General features: G+C 53.4%; 1 protein-coding gene across 1 annotated transcript in view; it reads left to right on the top strand.

The window, feature by feature from the left end:
- Window positions 1-6: 6 nt before the first annotated feature.
- The window catches only part of PLXDC1 (plexin domain containing 1), a 56,035-nt gene continuing 32,982 nt past the window's right edge, over window positions 7-23,059 (top strand). Inside the window, exons 1-2 of the mRNA XM_034640677.1 lie at window positions 7-148; window positions 7,899-8,077. Coding sequence (XP_034496568.1) covers window positions 73-148; window positions 7,899-8,077 — 255 coding nt within the window. The 5' untranslated portion in view covers window positions 7-72. The remainder of the gene's footprint in view (window positions 149-7,898; window positions 8,078-23,059) is intronic.

Genomic DNA, 23,059 nt, shown 5'->3' with positions numbered 1-23,059 from the left:
GCCCGAAGCCCGGCCCCTCCCTCGCCGGGGCCGGGGCCCGCAGCGGGCCGGGGGCGGGTCCTGGCACCCACCATGCGGGCAGAGCTCTGGCTCCTGGTGCTGCTGCTCAGGGAGGCTGCCCGGGCGCTGAGCCCCCCGCCCGGAGCAGGTAGGGCTGGCCGGAGTTGGTCGGCGTGGGCCGGGGGCGGGGAGGGGGCTGGCAGGGGGCCGTGGGCACCGGCAAGTACCCACGGGCCGGCGATGTCGGGCTGGTGGGGGGACTGTCCGCGGAGGGCCGGGAGCTCTGTGGGCTGTGGCAGGTGTACAGGGACCCACTTTCTTAAACACATGGGGTGTGTGAGTGAGGGTGGAGGCATCAGACCCCGATGCTCCCCCCTCCACCTCTCCTTCCGCCTGGAACGACACTGGCGGGACCCCAGTAGAGGGGGGCTACATAAGGCAGTGGGCGCTGGCCCCAAAGAGGACAGTGGGGGAGTCATAGGGACCCCTGGTCCCACTGAGGGAGGCTGAATTCTGATGAGATGGGGAGTCTGGGGTGCCTCCTGCCCCAGCTTTTCCACCTCCTTCTCTTCTGGCCCCCCAAGCACCACCCCAGCCCCAAGCTGACCCAGGTTGGGTCTGAGTCAGATTTCAGGTTTGGGGGCTGGGCCAGAGCAGCCAGGGGAATGGTGGAGACCCAACATCTCTCCCAGGGAAGCTCTGTAGCAGCTGGTCCTACTGCCTCTCTCTCCCTGTTTGGAGCCTGGAGAACAGTCCTGGGCTCAGGAAGAAGCAACTTGCTGCTCCCCCATTCCCCAGTCTCCAGGATCCTCCTGTCACTCCCACTCTGCTGTCTGGGGGGCCTTTGGCCATCAGCTGCTCTGGCTCTGGATAGTGGGGAGCTCCTATTTGCACCTTCCTCTCCCCTACACCAGTTCTCCACAATCATCTCTCCCTCTTGGAAGTCCTTTCTGAGGTCTACCTTGAGTCTCTCGTATTATAAAAGAACCATTTTTCATGCAATTTTACATTCCCTTCCTTTCTCCTCAGGCACCCAGACCTTCTGGGTGGGAAGGTGGGTAATTTGCAGTCTAACCTCTTGACAGAGAGAATCGAGAAGGTGGAATGTTATGCCTCACGGACATAGGCATCCCTTAAATGGGATGGAGCAGGGGCACAGGCTTTCCAGGGAGATGCTGTAGCTGGGCTGCTGTGTCTCTGGGGTGTGCTGGCACCAGGCACAGCATCCATGACAGCGTTCTTGACTTTAATGGTCCTCCGCGTGTAGATGAGACCGGCCTGGGTCCCTGTGGAGAAGGAGGGTGGGAAAGGGTGCTGATGGTGGAAATGAGGGCAGAGAGCAGTGGAAATTGGTGTGGCAAGCGGTTGCTGGTACAGAAGCACCAGTTTTCAGGGAGACCACGCAGATAACCGCCGGAGACTTGGGCTTCTTGTCCCAGCATCTCACTTGGTGTGTGACCTTGAGTAAGGTACTTTCCTTCTCTGGGCCTATTTCTCCACTTATAAAGTGAGGCTGTGAGCAAAATCTTTGACTCTTGGTGGTGGGGTTATGAGAGATTCATTTATTTTTTTCTTTTTTAGGATTGTCTTTTCTTTGCCGATATGTTGTGATAATATACATATATTAGATAGATGATAGATAGATATGGTGGCCAGCCTGGGGCCTGGCTGACGACTGCCTCTTCAGAGTCAGGTTGGGGTAGTAGACACCTGGGGAGGCCAGAAAGAGAGGGGCAGGCAGAGACTTGAATCAAATCTCTAAGTAGAGGACATCCTGTCTTCTCGGCTTTGCCAGAGACTCAGCCAGGAAAAATGGACTTTCTCTGTGGCAGGAGAGATGGGCTGGACTTAAGGAAGCACTAGGAAGCCAGAGAGGGCAGCTACTGACTCTCAGTCCAGTGGTTTTTTTTTTTTTTTCACCAGACCCGGCTGGATTGGAGGAAGGGCCTGTGCGCAGGTGGGGGTGTCTTCTGGGAAGAAGAGATGTGGGGGGTAGGACATTCTAGGGGAGGGCCGCTAAGGAGGGACAGCCGGGCTCAGATCAGTGGTGGAGACCTCGGGCCTGGTGAAAGGGCAGTGGGGAGCTGGAGAAGGGGGGGTGCCATCCAGCCCCAAGACTCCAAGCTCTCTGGGTGGGGGGGGGGCTCAGGAGGGAGCTGAGATCTCCCCTCCCTCTTGATGGGTTGGTTGGTTTGGTGAAGCCTTGAAGCTTCATCCATAATTAGAATGGGAGCAGGAGAAAGATGAATGACCCGAAGATATAGTCGGGAGGTGAGGAAAGACCACAAGAGGCTGATAGACAGACAGATGGACAGACAGGAAGATGGCCTTAGGATGCACGGGGCGTGGCAGGGGCAGCAGGGTCTGGCCCAAGGGGAACTGGAGCTGCCTGAGACAGAGAAAGAAGAAGCAGCTGGGAGTCAGGAGATCAGGCCCAACACCAATTCCTTTTTTTTTTTTTTTTTTAAGATTTTTATTTATTTATTTGACAGAGATAGAGACAGCCAGCAAGAGAGGGAACACAAGCAGGGGGAGTGGGAGAGGAAGAAGCAGGCCCATAGCGGAGGAGCCTGATGTGGGGCTCGATCCCACAATGCCAGGGTCACGCCCCGAGCTGAAGGCAGACGCTTAACCGCTGTGCCACCCAGGCGCCCCCCAACACCAATTCCTGGTGACTTTGGCAACTTCCTCTTTTCTCTGCACCTGGGTTTCCTCTTCTATAAAATGGAGTTTGGACCGGGTTGCGTCTAGGGCCCCTATAGCCATGATTTGCCCACCAGACACTTCCAGACAAACCGAGACTAAAATCCGAACTTCTTCCAGGGGCCGTCAGACAGCCTCCCGCCATCCCTGCACCTGCTGTCACTCTCCCCAGCTCCATCCCTCAACACACCCAGGCTGTGGGACTCTGGTCTTCAGAGTCCCTGGCTTCTCTTCACCCAGGTCTCAATTAGCGCAAGGCCACCTCCTTAAAGAGGCCCACCCTGATGGCTGTGCCCAGGGAAGCAATAAAGCCCAACCCTTTCGTCTGCCTTACAGCACTCATCACCATGTCACATTGTCTTATTTGCCACATTCTTCATTCGTTCGTTCATTCATTCATTCATTCATTCATTCATTCATTCATTCATTCATGTGTCTTTTCCAACTAGAATCTTCATGGGCACAGGGGTTGTGTCTGCCTGTTCACTGTTGCCCCAGCATCCAGTGCAGTGCCTGGCACACAGCAGGGCCTCAATGAATGTGTATTGAATGAGTGAGTGAACCAGGAGGTGGTCACGGACCCCGGACTCTCCCTTCGAGAGAAACTCCCAGAGAGCCAAGCTCTTCTCTCCTCTTCTCTTGGTGGTTCAGTCCTGCCAGTTCCCTGCGCCTCCCTCCCTCTCCGCAAGGGGGAGTCCTCAGTGGGAACCTCAGTGGGTTTCCCAGCGAGAGGATGCAACTGGGGGCTTTGTAACTAGGACACAGGACTTCAGCCCGGGGTCTGGAGACTCTCTCAAGCCCCTAGGAAAGTCGGTCCTCCCTTAAAACCCGGGGAAGCCCGGGGGACTTTGCTGGGTGATTTGCGTATATTATTTTGTTAGGACTCAAAAGGACTACCAAGTGTAGGTTTTATCATTCCCATTTTACAGGTAAGGAAACTGAGGCTTAGAGAGATTATGCAATTTGTTCACTATCACAGTCAGTAAGTAGCAGATTCAGGGTTCATCCTCGAGCTTGTTGGATTCCAAACCTGTGCTCTTTTACTGCTGGGGTCTGGCAGGGAGCCTTCCGGCCTGCGCCCCGGGGCAAGGGTTTTCTCAGCCATTGGATCTCAAGTACTCAGGGCTTTTGAAGATTCCCTCCCTCCCTCCCCTCCTTCCCTCCTTTCCTTACCTCCCCCCTTCCTCCCTCCCTCCCTTCTGTGCCCCTTTGTCCCTCCTTCCCTCCTTCCTTTCTCCCTTCCTTCCTCCCTCCCTTTCTCTTCCTTCCCTCCTTCCTCCCTCCCTTTCCCTTCCTTCCTTCCTTCCTTCCTTCCTTCCTTCCTTCCTTCCTTCCTTCCTCCCGTCTGCCGTCCATCTTCCTGAGCATCTGCTCTGTGTCAGGCACCTGGAGCTTACAGATGTTCAGACAGCAACTCCATGAGGGGCTCAGGGCCAGGACGGCGCAGGTAGCATTTGGGGTGACGGGGGAGAGATGTCGGGGGATGCTTTGGGAAGAGGTGCCATCTCACGGGACTTGAAGGATGAGCAAAAGCTCATCGGAAGGGCTCGTTTAGGGAGCAGAGTGGTCCTGGCTGGGAAAGCCCGATGTGAGAGGCCCTGCGGCCCGAGAGAGCCAGGCCGGGCCCGGAGAGGGCTCTGGGGAGACAGGAGGCTGGAGGAGAGAGCAGGGATCCGGTCACACGGGGCTTTCGGCTGGAGGGCTGTGGTGGGCGGGAAGCCTGGGAAGGAGGGAATCAAGTGTGTCCTGGGTGTGCGGGAGACTAGCTCAAGGGCATCACGGTGGAGGCTGCGGTAGCTCCTGGCGGCTGCGGCCCGGGAAGGGCGAGCTTGGGTGGTGGTGGGATGAGGGTGGCTCGGCCGGCCTCCGGGCCCTGCATGACATGGCCCCCTGAAGTCAGCCCGTGGCTTCTTACACCAGAGCAAGGCAGTGGCCCGTGGAGGGGTCCGGGGCAGTACTGCTGGGCCATCCCTCTGCGTGCCAGGGGACATGGCCTCCCAAGACAGCTCCCGAGATCGGGCACGGCGGTCTCCAGGGAGCCCAGCCCAGACGCCCGTATGCCAGTCCTTCCCCGGGCTGTCCCTGCACCTTAGGAAACGGCCTGGGGCTGCTGGTCCCCTCTTGTGGCCCTTGCCGTGGTCTGAGCAGACCCTGAAGTCAGCCCGCCTGGAAGTCAGCCCTCCCGTGTGCACATCCTGCCACGGATTAGTGACGTGACCTTGGGAGATTCCTGGACACCTTCATGCCTCAGTTCCCAATTTGTACAACAGATCAAACCTAGCACCTACCCCATGGGGCGACTGTGGGGAGTAAATGAGTTCATGGGTTTCAAGCGTTTGGAAGAGGGCCAGCACCGACTAAGCAATCTCGAAAAGTTAGCTGTCATTTTTTAGTGTCCCTATTACCGCGGTGACAGCGCACTAGATGGTAGGCGCCTTGGGGCCGCGGGGGAATGAACGGGTGGCTCCGTGACCAGAGCATGCTCTGGGCGCTTCTGGCTGGCATTCACACGCATGTACACTCACAGGCCGAGGCGAGAGATGGGTGTGAGCCTGTGAAGCTGCCAGCAGAGGACAGAAGGTAGAGCAGAGAGCGGCCAAGGGTCGGGTAGGTCGGCGACGCTGTGTGAGTGCGGGGACGAGGGCCAGGACCTCGGGGCGAGTCTGGTGTGCACAGGCACGTGGGCCCCAACACACACATGTGAGCCACCAGCTGTGTTGGCTCCTTCCACGCGCTGAGGGGTGATGTCCTGCCCTAGCCAACTGGGAGGGGACGGGGTGGCAGGGAGACAGATGTGGGGGTGCGGTTGAGAGGGTCGGACTCAGGGCTAGGCCAGGGTAGGGCAGATTCCTGGGCCTCTTCCCTCTCCATCCCCTTCCCTGCCCGCCTTCATGGGCTCTGCCTCTGACCTGGGCCCTGAGCGCTCTGATGAGAAAGACTTCTCATTGGCGTTTTGCACCTGCTACTCATGGCAGCCTGTGCTTTAGATATGACTGTCATCCCCGTGTTTGTGATGACGAAACAGAGGCTCAGAGAGGTAAACGGATGGGTCCAAGGTCCCAAGGCCTGTGGGAGCAGGTGTCCCCTCCCTGCCCCTTTCCCAGCCGTCGTCTCAGGCCTTGGACCCCCACTTGGCAAGTACCCTCCTGTCTCAGTTGCAGGATTGTGATGCCTGCAGACCTCCAGCATCCCCTTCCAGACCCGCGAAGCCCCTCCCCTTGGTCTGCACACGTTCCTTTCCTGTTCTGGCTCTAGCCCAGGCCCGAGGGCTGCTTGCAGGACGACCTGGGGAGCCGGGCAGAGCAGCCCAGCACAAACAGTTCTATCTCCCGAGGCAGCTGTGGACCCCACCCGAGAGGGGCAAGACAGCCTGGGCTTGGGGTCTGAGCCATGGGCAGACTGCCTTCCCAGGTCTGGGCGCAGGCCCATCTCAACCAGTGGGCAACCTGGGGAAGGGGGCCTGGGGACCGCCCCTCTCCCCACCTTCTCCAGAGCATCTGGTTGCGATTAGGGGCAGAGAAGTGAGAAGAGGACGGCAAGGGTCCAGCAAGCCCCAGCAGCCAAGAATGACTTAATTGGATAAAATGTCTAATGACAAACCAGGGCCCCACAGCAGAGGCCTGGCCCCAGCCCTAGGCCTGGTGCTGGCCAAGCCTTGTCTCAACCTCTGTCCTTCCTGGCTCCCAAGAGTTACCTCCAGTATCGTGTCCTCAATTGTACAGTGATTGAGCACCTACTGTTTGCTAGACACTGAGAATACACATTTGCAGAAGATGGGGAAAGTCCTGGGGGGACTCGTCTACCGGGGAGACAGGCACGTAGTCATACCCTCGGGTGCTCTAGGAAAGGGGATTATATCCAGGAGCTCTGGGGAGGGGTGGAGCAGGCAGAGGTGGAGAAGGGCGTCGGACACAGGGTGGGCCTGGAACTGATGAATATCACAGGAAATAGCAGATTCCCCTCTCTGGTGATCTGTGTCCCGTACACACGGCCATAGTAGGTGTGACAATTGCAGTGACAATATGAGACACATCTTTGGGGGCACGAATCTTTCTGAAAAGGAAAAGCCTGGTATCTGTGACATTTAGCATCCATGTAATGACCTAGAGGAGACAGAAGAGAACAGCGAGTCTAGGAGTGGCTGCTGAATGGCCGTGTGCGGCGTCTTTCCAATCCTGTGCCCTGGCAGACCTTGTTCATTGATCATGACCATCTTTCCTGCTACCCACAGATAGAGCTTCCGAGTGTGTCTCAGTTAGAGTGCTCCTGACTGTCACTAACTGATTGGAGATGACTTTTGAGGTGAAACCTCTTTGCCATCCTCGATGGGGGTGAAGCTCCATGTTTTAGGGAGAAAGGGACTTGCCCCAGGGGTTTGCAGGTAGTCACAGGACTAAACAGTTGTCCCCATCATGGAGACATCTTTGATCGTCACCATCTGGGAGGAGATGCCACTGGCATGTAGTGGGCAGAGGCCGGGATGCTGCTGGACTTGCTACAACGCTCAGGACAGCCCCCCTAGCAAAGAATTCTCCAGTCCAGAATGTGGATAGTGCTAATGTTGAGAAGCCCTGAACTCAAAGAACTCTGCTCTCTGGCTTCTAGTCCCCGGAGTCCCCTGGAAGGTGAGATTCTGTGCCATTTCTGACGGAGAAATAAAGAACTGGTTTGGAATGTTCCAGAGCCACAGTTCTCACGGTTGGCTACAGAGTTTGGTTCAGGGTTTCTCAGAAGCTCCCCTGGGGATCATTTAAGACTCCTAATGCCCAGGCCACACCACAGAACAATAGTATTAGGATCTCAGGGCAAGGAGGGGGACCCAGACATGAGGAATTTTTAAAGCTCTGCCAAAGACTCCAGCGCACGGCAAAGGTTGAGAATAATTACCCCTTTGGAGGTTTGGAACTTACCTCCATCCCTAACCGCAAGGTGTGACATGCTTTAAGCTCTGTGAGCCCCTGAGTTCTGGCTGCAGTAGAGAGCATCTACTGTGGAGGGCCAGGGTGAGGGACTAAAGGTGTTCTGTGTGCAGAGTGTGTGGCGTGGAGCTGGCACGAGGCTCTCAGTGCACGTGGGGTGTCCCCACAGTCTGTGAAGGTATGGTGTTGGGGACCTCTGCAGAGTAAGTGGGCTGGTCGCCTCCTTGGACCTTCACCCTCACTGCTGAGACTCAGCTTTCTGTCTCCTTCTCCCAGGACAGGATGCAGGCCGCGGCCCTGGATGGGCTGCCAAGGGGACCACGCAGGGCTGGAGTCGGAGAGCCCGAGAGAGCCCCGGGCAGGTGTTGGAGTCGGACAGGACCCAGCTGAGCCAAGACCCTGGCGGGGGCACGCTGGCCATTGACACACTGCCAGATAACAGGACCAGGGTGGTGGTGAGTGCTGGAGGAACCTGGAAGGGGAGGGAAGTGGCGGTGGAGAGGCTCCCCAGGCGCCCTGGATGTACTTGTCAGAGGCACAAATCCCATCCTTTGGGACTGGCCTTGGATGTCAGCATGGTGAGAGGGCTCCCGAGGGTGGGGATGAAAGCCGGGCCCAGCCTGGGACATAAAATCTTCACATCTCAGAGCTTCATAGATTGCCTACCTCCTCGTGCGCCCAGAGAGGTGAAGCGACTTGCCCAAGGATGCACAGCGTGTGCACGGGGTTTCTGACACTGGACTCTTTCCCTGCCTGAGGCCTCCACGAAAAGCTGAATGAAGGTGGCATTGTCAGTCACATCAGGCCCCTCTCGCTTCCCATTTCTGCACCATTTACAGACCGCACCATTTGGTGTGGCCCAAAAGGGTTAATGGCTGCTTAGCCTGGGGCAGGGCACAGAGTAGAGAAGGCAATTAGGGTGAAGCTCTGGGAGAGAACCTCCTCTGTCAAGGGGGCAGTTGCGGGGGTGGGGTTGGGGGTGGGGAAAGGAGGCCAGGAGGGTCAAGGCCCAGGGAAGGCGCTGTCCTTGCAATGTCTGCCCTTGCTCCCCAGCCGGCTTTCTTCCCAGGAGGCTGGCGGGGACTCCGTGTCTGTGGGTGAATGGATCACTGTGAGTATGTGTTTGCACGTGTGTCTGAGGGTTTTTGTGTATTACGTACGCTTGCCTGTGTGTCTGTCACCGAGGGCTGTCTGTGAGTGTGTGTGTGATGAATGTGTGTGACCGTGCAAGTGTGAGCGTGGCCCTGGCCCTGGCCCTGTGTATAGGCGCCTGTAGCTGAGATTAAATTCCCAGGGCGCAGAAAAACTATGAAACAAGAAGCAGCAACAGGATGTGCTTCTCGGCGTACATTTCTTTATTTTATGCTCAAGAACGATCTTTTTACATCAAAGAAGTGCATGTAGATAGTCAGAAAGGTCAAAGGGTGCTAAGATCGGAGAACAAAGCACAGCAGACCGCCCCGCCCCTCTGCACCTGCCCGCTCCTCTGCCCCGCCCTCCGCCCCGCCCCGCCCCTCAGCACCTGCCCGCCCCTGGCTCCGGAGGCGCCGCTGGGGGCCATTTCTCCAGGCGGTTACCATCATATTTCTAAGTAATTTGCTTATAGTGCTGCCTCTTGATTAATTCATTTAGACATTATCAGTTGACTACCTGTGGTGTAGATGAAGATTTGTCTTTTATACACTCCCTCGAGTGTCATCCTATTCTCAGTATTTTTGTTAAATCCATATGCTCCGCTTTATATCATGATAATCATGTAAATATTGTTCGCCACTAATCCAAGCAGGGTAATATCATTGTTTACTTTCTTGTATAATTTTTGGTTTTCCTGGATCCTTGCCCCAGCCCCCATTCGCTTAGTTTTCTGTACTTACTATGGTTATATATTCTTACATGTCCGCTGGCCTCAAATAGAATTTTTGGTAGGGGTCCAACCTGTCTGTTTTTATTCCCCCCCCCCGGAAACCTGCTCCAACCTGGGCTGTCTGCTGCCCCACCCAAGCGCCTCACCATCATCGTGGGGCCTCCTTCTCCTCTGACGTTGGAACCCCTCCCCCTTGGCTATCTCCTATGTTGGGCGCCCTATTCTGTGGACCCTGTGACTTCTCTTTCCTGCTTCTCCCCCTGGTTTGTGTAGCTTCCTGAAAAAAGTTACACAGGAGGGAAAATTCTTTAGAGAGCTTGCATGTCTCTGAAAATGGCTTTATTCTATCCTCGCACTTGATTGATGGTCTGGCTGAATATAGAATTCTAGATTAAAAATAATTTTCTTTCAGAAGTTTGCAGGCATTATCTTCTGTCTTCCAGTGTCACTGTTGAGAGGTTTGATGTCCTGTGTACTCTTGTTCGTTGTTTCCAACTGCTTTCCCCCCACCTCTGGAAGCCTTTGGAGTATTACAGAATACCCCAGTATTCTGGAAGTGCAGTCCTGTGCCCTGCCCCTGGCTCTCTTTTCTCCCACTTTGCTGGATGTGCGATGCACTCTTGCAACCTAGGACTTACGTTCACCGGTTGTGGAAAGCCCTCTTGTTTTATTTCTTTGACAGTCTTCTCTCTGCCTATTCTCTTCTTTCTACAATTCCCCTTGGTTAGCTGTCCATCTCAGGGATTGATCCTTGAATTTCCTTCTCTCTTCTCTTGTCCATGCCTTTTGCCTTTGTTTCTTTGCATATTTGCTTGGTGGTGGTCGAGGTGGTCCATTTTCTGGAAGATTTTCTCAATCTTATTTTCTTTCTTTCTTTCTTTCTTTTTTTTTTTTTAAAGATTTTATTTATTTATTTGAGAGAGAAAGAGAGAGCAAGCATGAGTGGGGAGGGGCAGAGGGAGAGGGAGAAGCAGACTCCCCGCTGACCAGAGAGCCCCAGGTGGGACTCAATCGGCAGACACTTCACCAACTGAGCCACCCAGGCACCCCTCAACCTTATGTTCTTAATGTTACTGATCTTTTTCCTGCTATCATGTTTTTGATTTCCAAGAGCTCTTTATTATTTTCTGATTTTTTCTTTTCTTAGGAGAGAAAAAACATTCTGTTCTTGTGTCATGGAGGTAATATCTTTTCTTAGGATATTTTAAAAATTAAAAAAAAATTTTTTTCCTGCTCCTCTCTTCCTTCCTCCCTCCCTCCCTCCTTCTCTCCCTCCCTCCCTTCCTTTCTTCCCTCCTTCCTTCCCGTCTTTCTGTCTTTCTTTCCAGTGGGGTAGTTTAATGCAGGGACAGTTTACCCAGGAGTGGGCAGGGTGAAGGAAAGCAGCAGGGGATGATAAAGTGCTTTGGAAACAGCAAGAGCGGGGAACAGCTAAGGCCTCTACCCTGGAGCTGGCAAGGAGGGTGGTGACCCAAACCAGCAAGAGGGTGGCCGTCTCTGCGGGGGGGCTGCATCTATGAGCCCTTGCAGTGGGGACTGAAGAGGGACCAGAGCCAGCCAGCAGCCTGGTAGGGAGGGAGCAGGGTCATAAATGCTCTGAACTCTCCCTCCTTCTGCATCGTTTCCATGACTTATTTTTCCCTTTATCTCAGGCTCTGACGTGGCTTGGCACTATTACTGATCCTGTTTACAATTTGATATATTGTTCATTGTGGATTTTTTTGCACTCATTTCTATTTTAAAATATTGCATGAAGATATTCTCTATCTCGATGGCTGGGTTTGTTGGTGCCACCTTAAATGTTCTTAAGGTGCCACCTTAAATGTTGTACCTGAGGTCAGAGCCCCACTGCCTCCCTCACCTAATCCCTCTCTGAGATGGAACCTGATAGAACCTTAGAGAAGGAAACCCCAACTCACTTCCCGTTCTTCCTGTCTTCTCCATCCCGGAGAACCAAGGAGCCATGGTGGGATGATGGTGCCCTGAGTAAGGGGGTCCCTGGACACCCTTCCCAACCCCGCAGCTTTGTTGAGCCATCAGTTAAAGAACTGATACTTGCTCTGGGCCAGATGCCATGGTCAAAGCGCCACGTCCCAGTCCATGCAGAGAGGACCTTGCAGAAGAGCCGCAGAAATGCAGACTTCTGGAAGCAATCATCTGTGGGCATTCAGAAAGGGGAGTGGGAATCATTAAGAGCTAGTATAGATTCAATAACCCCAGAACTTAAAAAACAACAACACAGGGGCTCCTGGGTGGCTCAGTCGGTGAAGTTTCTGCTTTCGGCTCAGGCCATGATCCTGGAATCCTAGGATCAAGCCCCGAGTCGGGCTCCTTGCTGCTTCTCCCTCTGTCCCTCCCCCTGCTTGTGCTCTCTCTCAAATAAATAAAAAAAATAAAATAAAGAAACACACAAATTCTTGGGCTCCACCCTGGACTGACTAGTCCAGAAATGTTGGAGATGGAGCATGGGAGTTAGTTTCTTTAAAAATCCCCTTGTGAGGGACGCCTGGGTGGCTCAGTGGGATAATAGTCTGCCTTTGGCTCAGGTCATGATCTCAGGGTCCTGGGATCGAGCCCTGCATCGAGCCCTACATCAGGCTCTCCCCTTAGCGGTGAGTCTGCTTCTCCCTCTCCCTCTGTGATCTCTTTTGCTTTCAGTCTCTCTCAAATAAATAAATAAATAAATAAAATCTTTAAAAAAAATAAAAGTTCCCATGGGATTCTGATGGTCACCTAGGTGTGGGATCTTCAGATCTGTAATATGTCAAACCAATTTTAAAATCGCTTACTAGAATGACCTTCAGCAGAACGTGAAGATTTCTCAGGTACCACGTGGCTACCCTTGATGAAACCACTTCCACCATCCCGGGAGCGCCGTGGCCCCCTCGGCAGCCACACATCGAGAGTCCCTGTGAAGGAGCAAGGTCCCCCTGGCAGGAGACCCCTCTGACTGCCCCGGAGGCTGTTCCCAGCTCTGCCTGAAAGACGGGAGGATCAGACTTCTGCCTCAGCTGGAAGAGGGTTCAGATGTCAGACTGGGATGCGGAAGACGGCCTTGGCAGGCTGAGGGATCGTCGGCCTCATGCCAGATGAAACTACCAGGATAAATATAAATCCTGGCACTTGAGTTTAAAATAAGGTGGGAGAGATGGGGCTTAGCGGTAGTTCATGAGGAAAAGATGTGGGGCTCCTCACGGCTTGGAGGCTGCAGATGAGTCAGGGGTGTGAAGTGGCTGCCAAGGACGGAGGTGGGAAAGCTGACTGTGTTAGTGGAAACCAATGGAAGCCCACAGAAACCCGGGAACCAGTGCTAGGGCTCTAGAGATTGTGTGGGGCATTTCTTGGCCTGACCAGATGCTGAGGGGCTTGTGCCCCCTTTTAGGTGGTTATCTAGAAACCAGAGGAGTCCAGAATGGTGGATGTATCTAGCCTGGTTTAGAGAAGGCTCTAGAGATGGCTGTTTGCTCACAGCTGCGGGGCTGTGACTGTCGCAGAGGGAATAGACTGTTTTGCTCCATAAAACTTACCACCGCCTGCACGGAATTATCTATTTATTTGTTTATATTGCCTGTCCTGCCCCAGAACGGAAGCGCTGTGAGACCCCAGACTTTTCAGACTATCCCGTGGGTGCCGGGCACACGGTGGGAACTCCTCCTTTGAAGGAACAGAGGAAGTAGCAAGGTCCCTCTCCCCAGAAGTCTCGGAAGACGAGGTTGAGGAGAAGAGATAGTACTGGGGTCCGTCCTTGGACTCAGTGCCTGCAAGTACCCCAACTCTAGACTCTTGGGTTCGCACACATGTAAGAGAACGGCAGAGCTTCCACACGTCAGAACGCGTGGGTGCACACCTGAGACCCAAGTGGCCTCATGCTGGGGCCTCAGGGGGCCCGTGCTCCATTCCCGCCTGGAACCCACTAGGCCTTGCACCGAACGGTGTTGGATGGGGGACATTGATGATCACCCCCTTCAGCACTGCCAGGCTTCAAGGCCCCCCCGGCTGACCCCATCCATGCTGCGTGCCCTCTCTATCCAGGACAGCGGGCATCCTTGACCACTCGGGAGCCCAGCAAAGGGCCCCGGAGACACCTGCTTCTCCCGAGTCTCTGCTCAGTGCTCTGAGAGCTGGGGTCTGTTTGACTGGATGAAACCCGATCTAGACCAAGACTTGGTGGCAAAGGGCTAGGCAGGAGGGGAGTGGTGGGGGGAGGATATTCCAGTGGATCTGGTGTGGTCTGTTTCACAGGGTTTCCTTGAGTCTCACCAGGAGAACGTTTCTGCTGCTTACCTATCACAGCCTGCTTCGGACCTCTGCTCTGGGGCGTCAAGGGGCCAAGGGGCTGGCAGGTGGACTTCCTTTCCCCACACACCCACCCTTGAGGCCTCTCATCTTCCTTCACTGGTCCCCGGTACATTCTCCGGGCCGTGGGGTCCTCTTCTGGCTCAGGCCTTCTGCCCAGCCCCCATCCCAGACCTTCCCTGCCCAGTCTCTCTGACTGTCTTCCTGTCTTGCCCCCTCTGGCCCAACATTTTCTTCCCAGTCCCTTCTCCCCAGATCCCTGCCAAGACTCCTGCCCAGCCCTTCTGCCCAGCCTCCCTGACCGGAGTCCTCTGCTCAGCTCCTTCTGCCCAGCACCCTGGGCTGGCCACCTCACCACAATGCTCTGTCCGACTCAGACATTCTTGCTTTGAGGCCTTGAGGCATCCCGACAGCACTCTGAGGGTGAGCTGGCAGTTCCAAGGCCCCCGGCCAGAGCCCTCTCCTTAGATTTTTTTTCTCATGCCCACTCTACCACCATGCCCCAGTGGAAATAGGACTCTTGTGTGGACCGAGCTTTCTAGAGATTTTCCACCAAGACCAATTCTGAGGCCCTGGAACACTGGCAACTTTTTTGGAGGGGGTTGGGGGGAGCCGTAGTGCTAAGTCAGAAACCCTGGGCTGTGGCTCAGTTTATTCTAAGAGGCTGGAAAGGGGAAGGAAGCCTTGGACAAAGTTCTTCTTCCATCCTGGGGATTTCCAATCATAATCCAGGGTTTTTTTGGTTCTCTGTTTCAGATGTAGCCCAGAGTTTGGGAGGAACAAAGCTTGAGAATGTTCAGATTTGGAGGTTCCCCTGTAATAGAATAGTTCTCTCCATGGTAGGAAAGACCCCTTCCTCCCACCCCAGTCTTCCCTAGGGCCCCGCTTCTTTAAGTTCCTCTCCTCTCTGGCCAAGCAAAATTTCCCTTCTCTTTCTCCACCATGGGGGGCCCAGGAATGCTGAGGGACCCTGCGTCCAGGCAGGCATCCTGTGGACCAAGATGGTGGACAGCGAGAGGGACGGATGAGTACAATACCTGCCTGGTTTCTACAACCTCCCAAAGGACGCAGTTTCCGAAAAGAGACCTCTAGAAGGCCTCCTCTCCAGATAGAAGGCCCCGGGGGAGATGGCACAGACAGACAGACTCGTAGCCCAGACACCTGGAGAGCAAGCAGTGCTCATGGAAGGACCGCACGGTGCCAGTGGGCTCAGGGGAAAGGATGAGGGGAGGAGCCTGCACCTGGGAGAATTCTGGGAGTAGTGTGTGAGGTGGGTGGAGGGAGGGGAAGGTCACGAAGAGAGAAGATAAGGGGTTTTATAAGAAGAAGGGTTGTTTGGGGAGGTGGGACATGGAGCCCAGGTATCCAGTCTCCAGCGCTGTAGAAACAATCTAGCAGTCCTGGGCCCTGATCTTGACCCTGGCATGTACCAGCTGCCTGACCCTGGGCTGGATGCTTAACCCCTCAATTAATGAATCCCTGCAAGCCCCCACTAACTTCAAATTTCCCAAATGGGGTGGTTAATACTGATCTCACAGGGTTGACATTCAGGAGCAAAATGCAAGGCGCACGCACGATGAGTTCTCTGATCCTGTCATCTCCCCACCCACCCCCTCCGGGCTCAGTCCAGTGCCAAGGACCCCTCCTGGCTGCTCAGCCCCAGGACGTCCATCTCCCACAAAGGTTACTCTTGTTGATACTTTTCCTTTCCCTTGGGCAGGTTGGTTGGTTGGCTGGTTGGTTTCTTTCTTTCTTTTTTGTGTGTGTTGAGGTGAGATTTACATAACATAAAATTAAACATTTTTTAAAAAGACTTATTTATTTTAGAGAGAGAGAGAGAGAGTGCACAGATGGGGAGAGGGACAGAGAAAGAGGGAGAGAAAGAATCCCAAACAGACTCCCTGCTGGTGTGGAGCCCAACAGGGGGCTTAATCCCATGACCCATGAAATCATGACCTGAGCCAAAATCACAAGTCAGACACTTACCCAACTGAGCCACCCAGGTGCCCACGTAACATTAACCATTTTAAAGTGAAGTGCATTTATTTAATACATTGACAATGTTGTGCAACCATCACCTCTATCTAGTTTCAGAACGTTTTTATCACTCCAGAAGGAAATGCTGTGCAATTTAAACAGTTGTTCCCCATCCCCTCTCCCTTCATCCCCTAGCAACCACCAATCTCTGTTCTATTTCTATAGATTTACCTATTCTGAATGTCTCACATATACATGAAATCATACAATATATGACTTTTTGTGTCTGGTTTCTTTCACCTAGCATGTTTTCAAGTCTCCTCTATTTTATGACTGAATACTATTCCATTGTATGAATATATCATAATTTGCTTATTCATTCATTTGTTGATAGACACTTGGGCTGTTTCTGCCTTTTGGCTATTGTGAATATTGATGCTATGAACACGTGTACATTTATTTGTTTGAGGACCTGTTTTCAACTATTTGGGCCATATACCTAGGAGCGGAATTGCTGGGTCATACGGCAACTCTATGTTTAACTTTTTGAGGAAACTCCAAACTGTTTTCCATAGTAGTTGAACCATTTTACACTCCCACCAGCAATGTATAAAGGTTTCAAATTCTCCACATCCTTGCCAACACATGTTATTGTCTTTCTTTTTTTTAAATTATAACATCCTAACGGATGTAAGATGGTATTCATTGTGGTTTTGCTTTGTGTTTCCTGAATGACTAATGATGTTAAGCATCTTTTCATGCCTTGTTGGCCATCACATATCTTCTTCAGAGAAATGTCGACTTAAGTCCTATGCCGCTTTGCCCATTTTTAAATTGAGTTGTTTGTCTTTTTGTCTTGGGCAAATTTCTTAACCTGTCTTCATTGTCAAATGGGAATGCTATTGTCTAAATGTAATGGTAAAGATGTTCTACAGATGGCACAGGGTCAGGAATGATAAACATTGGCTGACTCTGAATTAGGCTCTGGTGTAGGTGACCAATCACCTTGGTGTTCCCAGAATGGTCCCGGGTTTCACAGTGAGCATCTAGCAACCTGGGAAATTCCAGTAGCAGGCAAACTAGGACATCTGGTCACCCTGCAGTGCTCCCAGGCACGGTAAATACTAGGTATCCTTGCCACATCTTTGCTCTAAACCTCAGATTCCTCATCTATACGGTGGGACTGAGAAAGGCTCGTAGAGTTGTTCTCAAAATCCAGTGAGTTAACTGGTTGAGAAAGTTAACCAGAACGGTGGGCAGGGGAAGGTAGTGCTTTTTCTCCAGATCTTACCTGGTGGTACAAAAACAGTATGCTGGCAACAAAAGAGGATGTCCTGGCCCTGAAACTTCCGGTGCTGTGCTTCACGTCCTCACTACTCAAAGTCTGGTGGGGGGGACCAGCAGGATCGGCTGTGCCTGGGAGCCTATTAGAAATGCAGAAGCTGGGGTGCCTGGGTAGCTCAGTCATTAAGCGTTTGCCTTCGGCTCAGGGCCTGATCCCAGAGTCCTGGGATCGACCGCCACATCAGGCTCCTCTGCTGGGAGCCTGCTTCTTCCTCTCCCACTCCCCCTGCTTGTGTTCCCTCTCTCACTGGCTGTCTCTCTCTGTCAAATAAATAAACACAAATCTTAAAAAAAAAAAAAAAAGCAGAAGCTCAGGGGTGCCCGGCTGGCTCAGTCAGTGGTGTGTGTGACCCTTGAATTCGGGATTGTGAGTTCCAGCCCCACACTAGATGTAGATGACTTAAAAAAAAAAAGAAAGAGAAATGCAGAAACTCAGGCCCTGCAGAATCAGGATCTGATTCTCAGGTGATTTGGATGCGCATTAAGGTTTGAGAAGCACTGCTTTGTATCAAATCTTTCAAGCTTTAAAGCAGGAGAAACCATCCCGGAGGTGGGAAGTCCGTCAATGAATTCATCACAGGAGTATTTATGAGAGCATAAAAATTAGGAGCTACCTGAATGCCCCAACAATAGGGAAATAGTTAAGAAAATTGGGGGGTTTCTTCTGAGTAGATGGACAGGAAGCCATTACAAGTGGTGGTTAAAAGACCATGTTCAACCTCCAAAACTGCTTTAGATGCCATGAAACCTGACAGAAGCGGTCCACACACCTGGGAGGTCAGCAGGATTACAACCATGTGAGTTATATACATATGGAAAAGGCTAGAAGGAAATATGCCAGCATGGGACTAGATGAGGGATGGAGGAGGTCTGGTTTTGTTTTTGTGTTGCCTTGCCCTGATTCTGTGTGGTGATACGATATAGATTATGCTGTCGGAATCCCTGGTTGGCTGATATTTCCTCCTCATGGTGAGTCAGTGCCGGGAGGGGATGATTCTTCCATTTCCATGAAGTGTTGGGGGCATTGAGAAATGCTTTGTCTAGAAAGCCGGTCCCCACCGTCTTTCTGAGCCTGGTCCAACCCCCCACTTCCAGGGCCTTCCTAGGTCAGCCTCATCCATCCTGACACCTCTTTACCCTGGGGCCTCAGTGCTGACGCCAGCGCCCCTTTGTCTGGCCTGGGTCCCCACCACCCCCACCCTTTCCAGGATATACCCGCTTTCTGCCCTCTTTGATGACAAGTGTTCTGTGTGGGTTTATTTTAACCTGAAGCTTGAATACTTCCAGAGGGCAGATGGAGATCATGTGGATACACGAGGTATGGGAAAATAATAATAAAGGTGATGTTATGGGAGTCCTTTCTGAGTGCAGACCTCATTCTATGGCCTGACATTGGATTCACCCACCGACCCCAGGAGATGAGTATTTCTAATACTGTCTTGGAACAGAGAGGTGAAGTGCTTGCCTCAGGTTGCACAGCTAGTGAGTGACAGAGCCAGGACAAGAGCCCAGGTCTTCCTGCCTTTGGAGTCCAAGGGTTTAACACAGTCTCCTTGTGGATGAAAATACCTGGCATATTGGTCCGGACAGGGGGTGCTTCTCGACCAGTGCTTTTCAAACTTTACTGTGCCAAAGAATACCCTGGATAGCTTGTTCAAATTCGGATTTTGACCCAGCAGGTTTGGGGTTGGGCCCGGGATTCTGCATTTCCAATGAGCTCGCAGGTAATACCGATGCTGCTGGTCCCTGGGGCACATTTTGAGGAGTGGGGATCTGGAGAACATCACTATGGGACTTGTCAGGCTTCGGGGGATGGTGGAGTCGGGGGATGGGATGCCCCCTCCTCCAGCAATCCCAGCAGCACCTCCTGGGTTGGACCCAGCTGCCTGGAGCACCGTCCTGACAAGCCTGGCTGGCCAGACCTTTCCAGCAGGCCCGGCAGGGTGCCCTTGGTGGCCTGCCCCAGCATATTCACCTGCCAGTTGGCTGGCAGTTGACGGGTCGATGGTGACAGCTTAGCCGGAGTTCCTGTCCAGAAACGTCTTGAGCTCAGCCAAGGTAAATGCTGCCCCGCTGTCAGAAATGAAGTGCCTGGCGGACTCCAGGCATGAATAATTGAGGCCGAAGAGACACGGTAACAGCAGACGTTTAGGATGGAGCTGGGGTTGGTTTGGAGGAGACAGCCTCCACAATCAAAACCTTTCTTGGAAAGATCCAACAAAATCGTAATAGCTCGTACTTAGCGAACACCCACTGTGGACCAGGCACTGGGCTAAGAGCTTCTGTTGATATGTTTTGTCTAATCCTTTCAAGAACTCTGTGCGGGAGGTTCCTGACGAGGGACTGAAGCTGTGAGGAGGGTAATGTTTCGCACTACCTACCATAGACTGGAGCCAGTTTTTGAACTTGGGTCTGTCTGACTCCATAGCCCCTGCACCTGACCCTAGAGCAGTGGTTTTCAAAGTGCACTCCATGGAACCCTAAGGGTTCACAGAGGTGCTTCCTGCACGGGCTGCCGTGGGGTGGAGGGTGGTGGAGGAGGAAGTAGCCCGGCAGGCTGGGCTCCAGGCGCTTCTTTCCTTCCCCCGGAATGGCCAGACTTCGATGTGATTTATGTATTGAGCTTCCGTGGAATATTGATTGGAAGAAAGGATTCCACAACCAATAATGTTTGAAATCCACATCAGAACGAATGTGGATTATTGACCAGGGCTTCTTGCACGCATTTCAAGGAAACACAGTTCCCTTTGGTGGACTTGCCAAGTAGTCTGGCTCGGCTATGCCCCCTGACCCTCTGTACTGTCAGGCCACCCCTGTCGTAGCTTTTTTTTTTTTTTTTAAAGATTTTATTTATTTATTTGACAGAGAGACAGCTAGCGAGAGAGGGAACACAAGCAGGGGGAGTGGGAGAGGAAGAAGCAGGCTCATAGCAGAGGAGCCTGATGTGGGGCTCGAACCCATAATGCCGGGATCATGCCCTGAGCCGAAGGCAGACGCTTAACCGCTGTGCCACCCACGCACCCCCCTGTTGTAGCTTCTAACCTCCAGTCTACCGTGTCTGCAGGGCTGCCCTCGGGGAGAACGGGACTGTCCCTCGGACAGCAGGTCCAACACACGGGCCTGCCTGAATTGGATGAATTCCTGGGACACGTTCACTGTCAGGCATGGCCTCTAAATCCTTTTAGGAGATGCATGTATGTGGATTACAGTGAAGAAGCCCTCAGACTGACCGGCCTAAGGAGGCCTCTGGGACCTTGTTCGTGTTCATTGGGACGCAGATTCAGCTATTGTAAGAAATGCTCAACTGATGAGGGACAGAGGCACGAGTTTATTCTTGTCGCACATGTAATAGTTGAGTGTCAGTCAGCAGGGGTCGACGTAGTGTCTCCATGGTGTGGGGGACCCAGCTGCCCTCTGTCTCGCTGCTCTCCCCTCTGCAACGCGCACCTTCTCTGCTGTGGCCCAAGATGGCTGCCCAACCCCAAGTAGTCACGTAGCCCCGCTTAGCTGTAAGGAGGGCTGGGACATGTAGTCTCGGCTGGGTGGCCATGTGCCCAGTGGACACTAAAGGAAGAAGGAGAGAATGGTTATGGGGAAGCATTTATCCATCTCTGTCACGGGTGGACTTCCTCTATCAAAACTGCTGGCCCTGGTGGCAGCATGGACAGGGGTCTGCGGTAACAAATGGGAAATGCCCCCAAGGCTGGGGAATTTCCACATGACTCGTCCCCTCTGTAGTCAGTCAAGAAGCAGGCAGTGGGATGCGTGGGTGGCTCAGTCCGTTAAGCGCCTGCCTTCAGTTCAGGTCATGATCCCAGGGTCCTGGGATCGAGTACCGCATCCAGCTCCTTGTTCAGCGAGGAGCCTGCTTCTCCCTCTGCCCCTCCCCCCGTTTGTGATCTCGCGCTCACTCTCTCTCTAGTAAATAAATAAAATCTTAAAAAAAAAAAAGAAGAAGCCGGCAGTGATTGATTTTATAGAAGAAAAATATGGCAGCCTGGGTGTTGCCAGGGAAAATTCTCCCAGAAATTGGGTTTCTTACTTCTCTCTTCCCATTCAGAGTCTCACTGTCTGTGCTGGTGAGAACTGTCTGGGGTCTCCCTGGAAGACCCTCTGATCGCCCCGTGAGCAAGACTCTTCTAGTTAGTGCCCGTTTGGCTTCGAGGGGCTCTTGGAGCTGTGTCAGGAGAAAGGTTTGCAGCAGGAGGTCGAGACCTCCTATGGGATCCGAGGGCCTGAGATGATGGACAGCCTGACCTCAGGGTCCTGGAAAGCAGTCAGAAACCAAGGCTGCTTTCTTTCTTTCCAGGCCCCCCTCAATGCTAGTCTCCTTTTCACCCATCCAGCATATAGTTATTGACCCCAAATGCACACAAGGTCTTCCTTCTCCTCTCTATGGACAAGCAGTCACACTTAGGACGATGCCCTGAAGGCACAGAGGCACCCGTGTCTTACACTTGCTGCCGGGTGGAGCCAGGGTGTCTCTTCCTTGCTTGGAAAGCGCCTCCCTCACCAGCTTTAGTTCCTCAGGGAAGAGCTTGAGGAGTCAGGGGACTTCCTCCCGTGTGCAGGACGTGCCAGCTTTGGAAGGCTTTCCACAGACGCGGATTCCCAGAGGAGGGAGCCGGTTCCTTCAGAAGTGGCTTGTGCATCACCTGCCCTCAGTGCTGAGGGAAGATATTGTCCTTGTCACAACCCCCACACGTTCTCAGCAGCACCTCGGGCCCCATCAGCTGTGGGATCCTGTGACCGAACTAATTCCCCTGGGAGATCCAAACACCTACCATATGCCAGGTGCCAAGCCATGCGCTAGGGAGGTGCTAGGGCTGAGAAGATGAACATGACACAGTCCCCTCAGCTCTGTGCCCCATAAAGGACCCGCACTGGTCCTTCTTTTTTTTTTTTTTTTAAAGATTTTATTTATTTATTTGACAGAGATAGAGACAGCCAGCGAGAGAGGGAACACAAGCAGGGGGAGTGGGAGAGGAAGAAGCAGGCTCCCAGCAGAGGAGCCTGATGTGGGGCTAGATCCCGCAACGCCGGGATCACGCCCTGAGCCGAAGGCAGACGCTTAACCGCTGTGCCACCCAGGCGCCCCCGCACTGGTCCTTCTGATGGAGAGAGTTTAATCCGTGACTGAAAAGTGGCCCACGTCACCTTCTAGAAACCTTCCACATCACCTGAGAAACCATGGACAGAGGAGAAGCCATTGCCTTTGAGTGAGACTGACCTGGTTTCAGAGGGGACCAATGAAACGCGTCCCCAGGTGCCCCACCGTCTGCTGTCTTCACTGAGGCAGCAAACGCATGCGAGCATCTGCGAGCATCTGTTTGGGCTTCCCGGCCCCAGAGCGTGGCTTCTGGCCTGGGGGCCCTCGTTTCTGACGCTTGGAGGTTTGGCCAAAGCTCTCACTGGGTGAGTCCCAGGAAGCAGGTGATGGAAACCAGACCCTTCTCCAAGCCTCCAAGCAGCCGTTTTTAAACACTATGTGGGAGCTGCATTTGGTCAACTCCCACCATACCTGCCCGTGTCTGTTCTCTGTCTCCTGGTGTCCTGCTTTGCTTGGTAACGCGATCCCATTCCGGTCACCAGAATGCGTGGCGGTAGCAGTGAAACAGTGGATAAGGAGGCCTTCGATGGGCTGTGCTTGGTGACCGTTCCTTCATCAGCAAATCCTCCGGTTGAGCATATCGTCTCTGCTTAACCCCCATAGATAAAGGCAGAGGTCACCCGTGCGGAATGTCTGGTCTTACAGGGGAGGACAGTGGGAGCCCCAGATGGCTTGTGAGCAGAGTGATGTGGCCTTGCACGTGCTTTAGATTTGTCTGACAGCCGTGCGGAGGGCTGGCGGAGGGGTGGGCGGTCTGCAGGCTGGAGGGGAGGAACCAGGCAGGGGCTGTGGGGAGGTCCCCCTCCCCCGCCGCACCATGCTTCTTCTGCTCCTCTCCCCCCCTCC

The sequence above is a fragment of the Ailuropoda melanoleuca genome, chromosome 13 (assembly GCF_002007445.2).
Source record: "Ailuropoda melanoleuca isolate Jingjing chromosome 13, ASM200744v2, whole genome shotgun sequence".
Lineage (NCBI taxonomy): Eukaryota > Metazoa > Chordata > Mammalia > Carnivora > Ursidae > Ailuropoda > Ailuropoda melanoleuca.
This window is presented reverse-complemented; position numbering and strand designations above follow the sequence as displayed.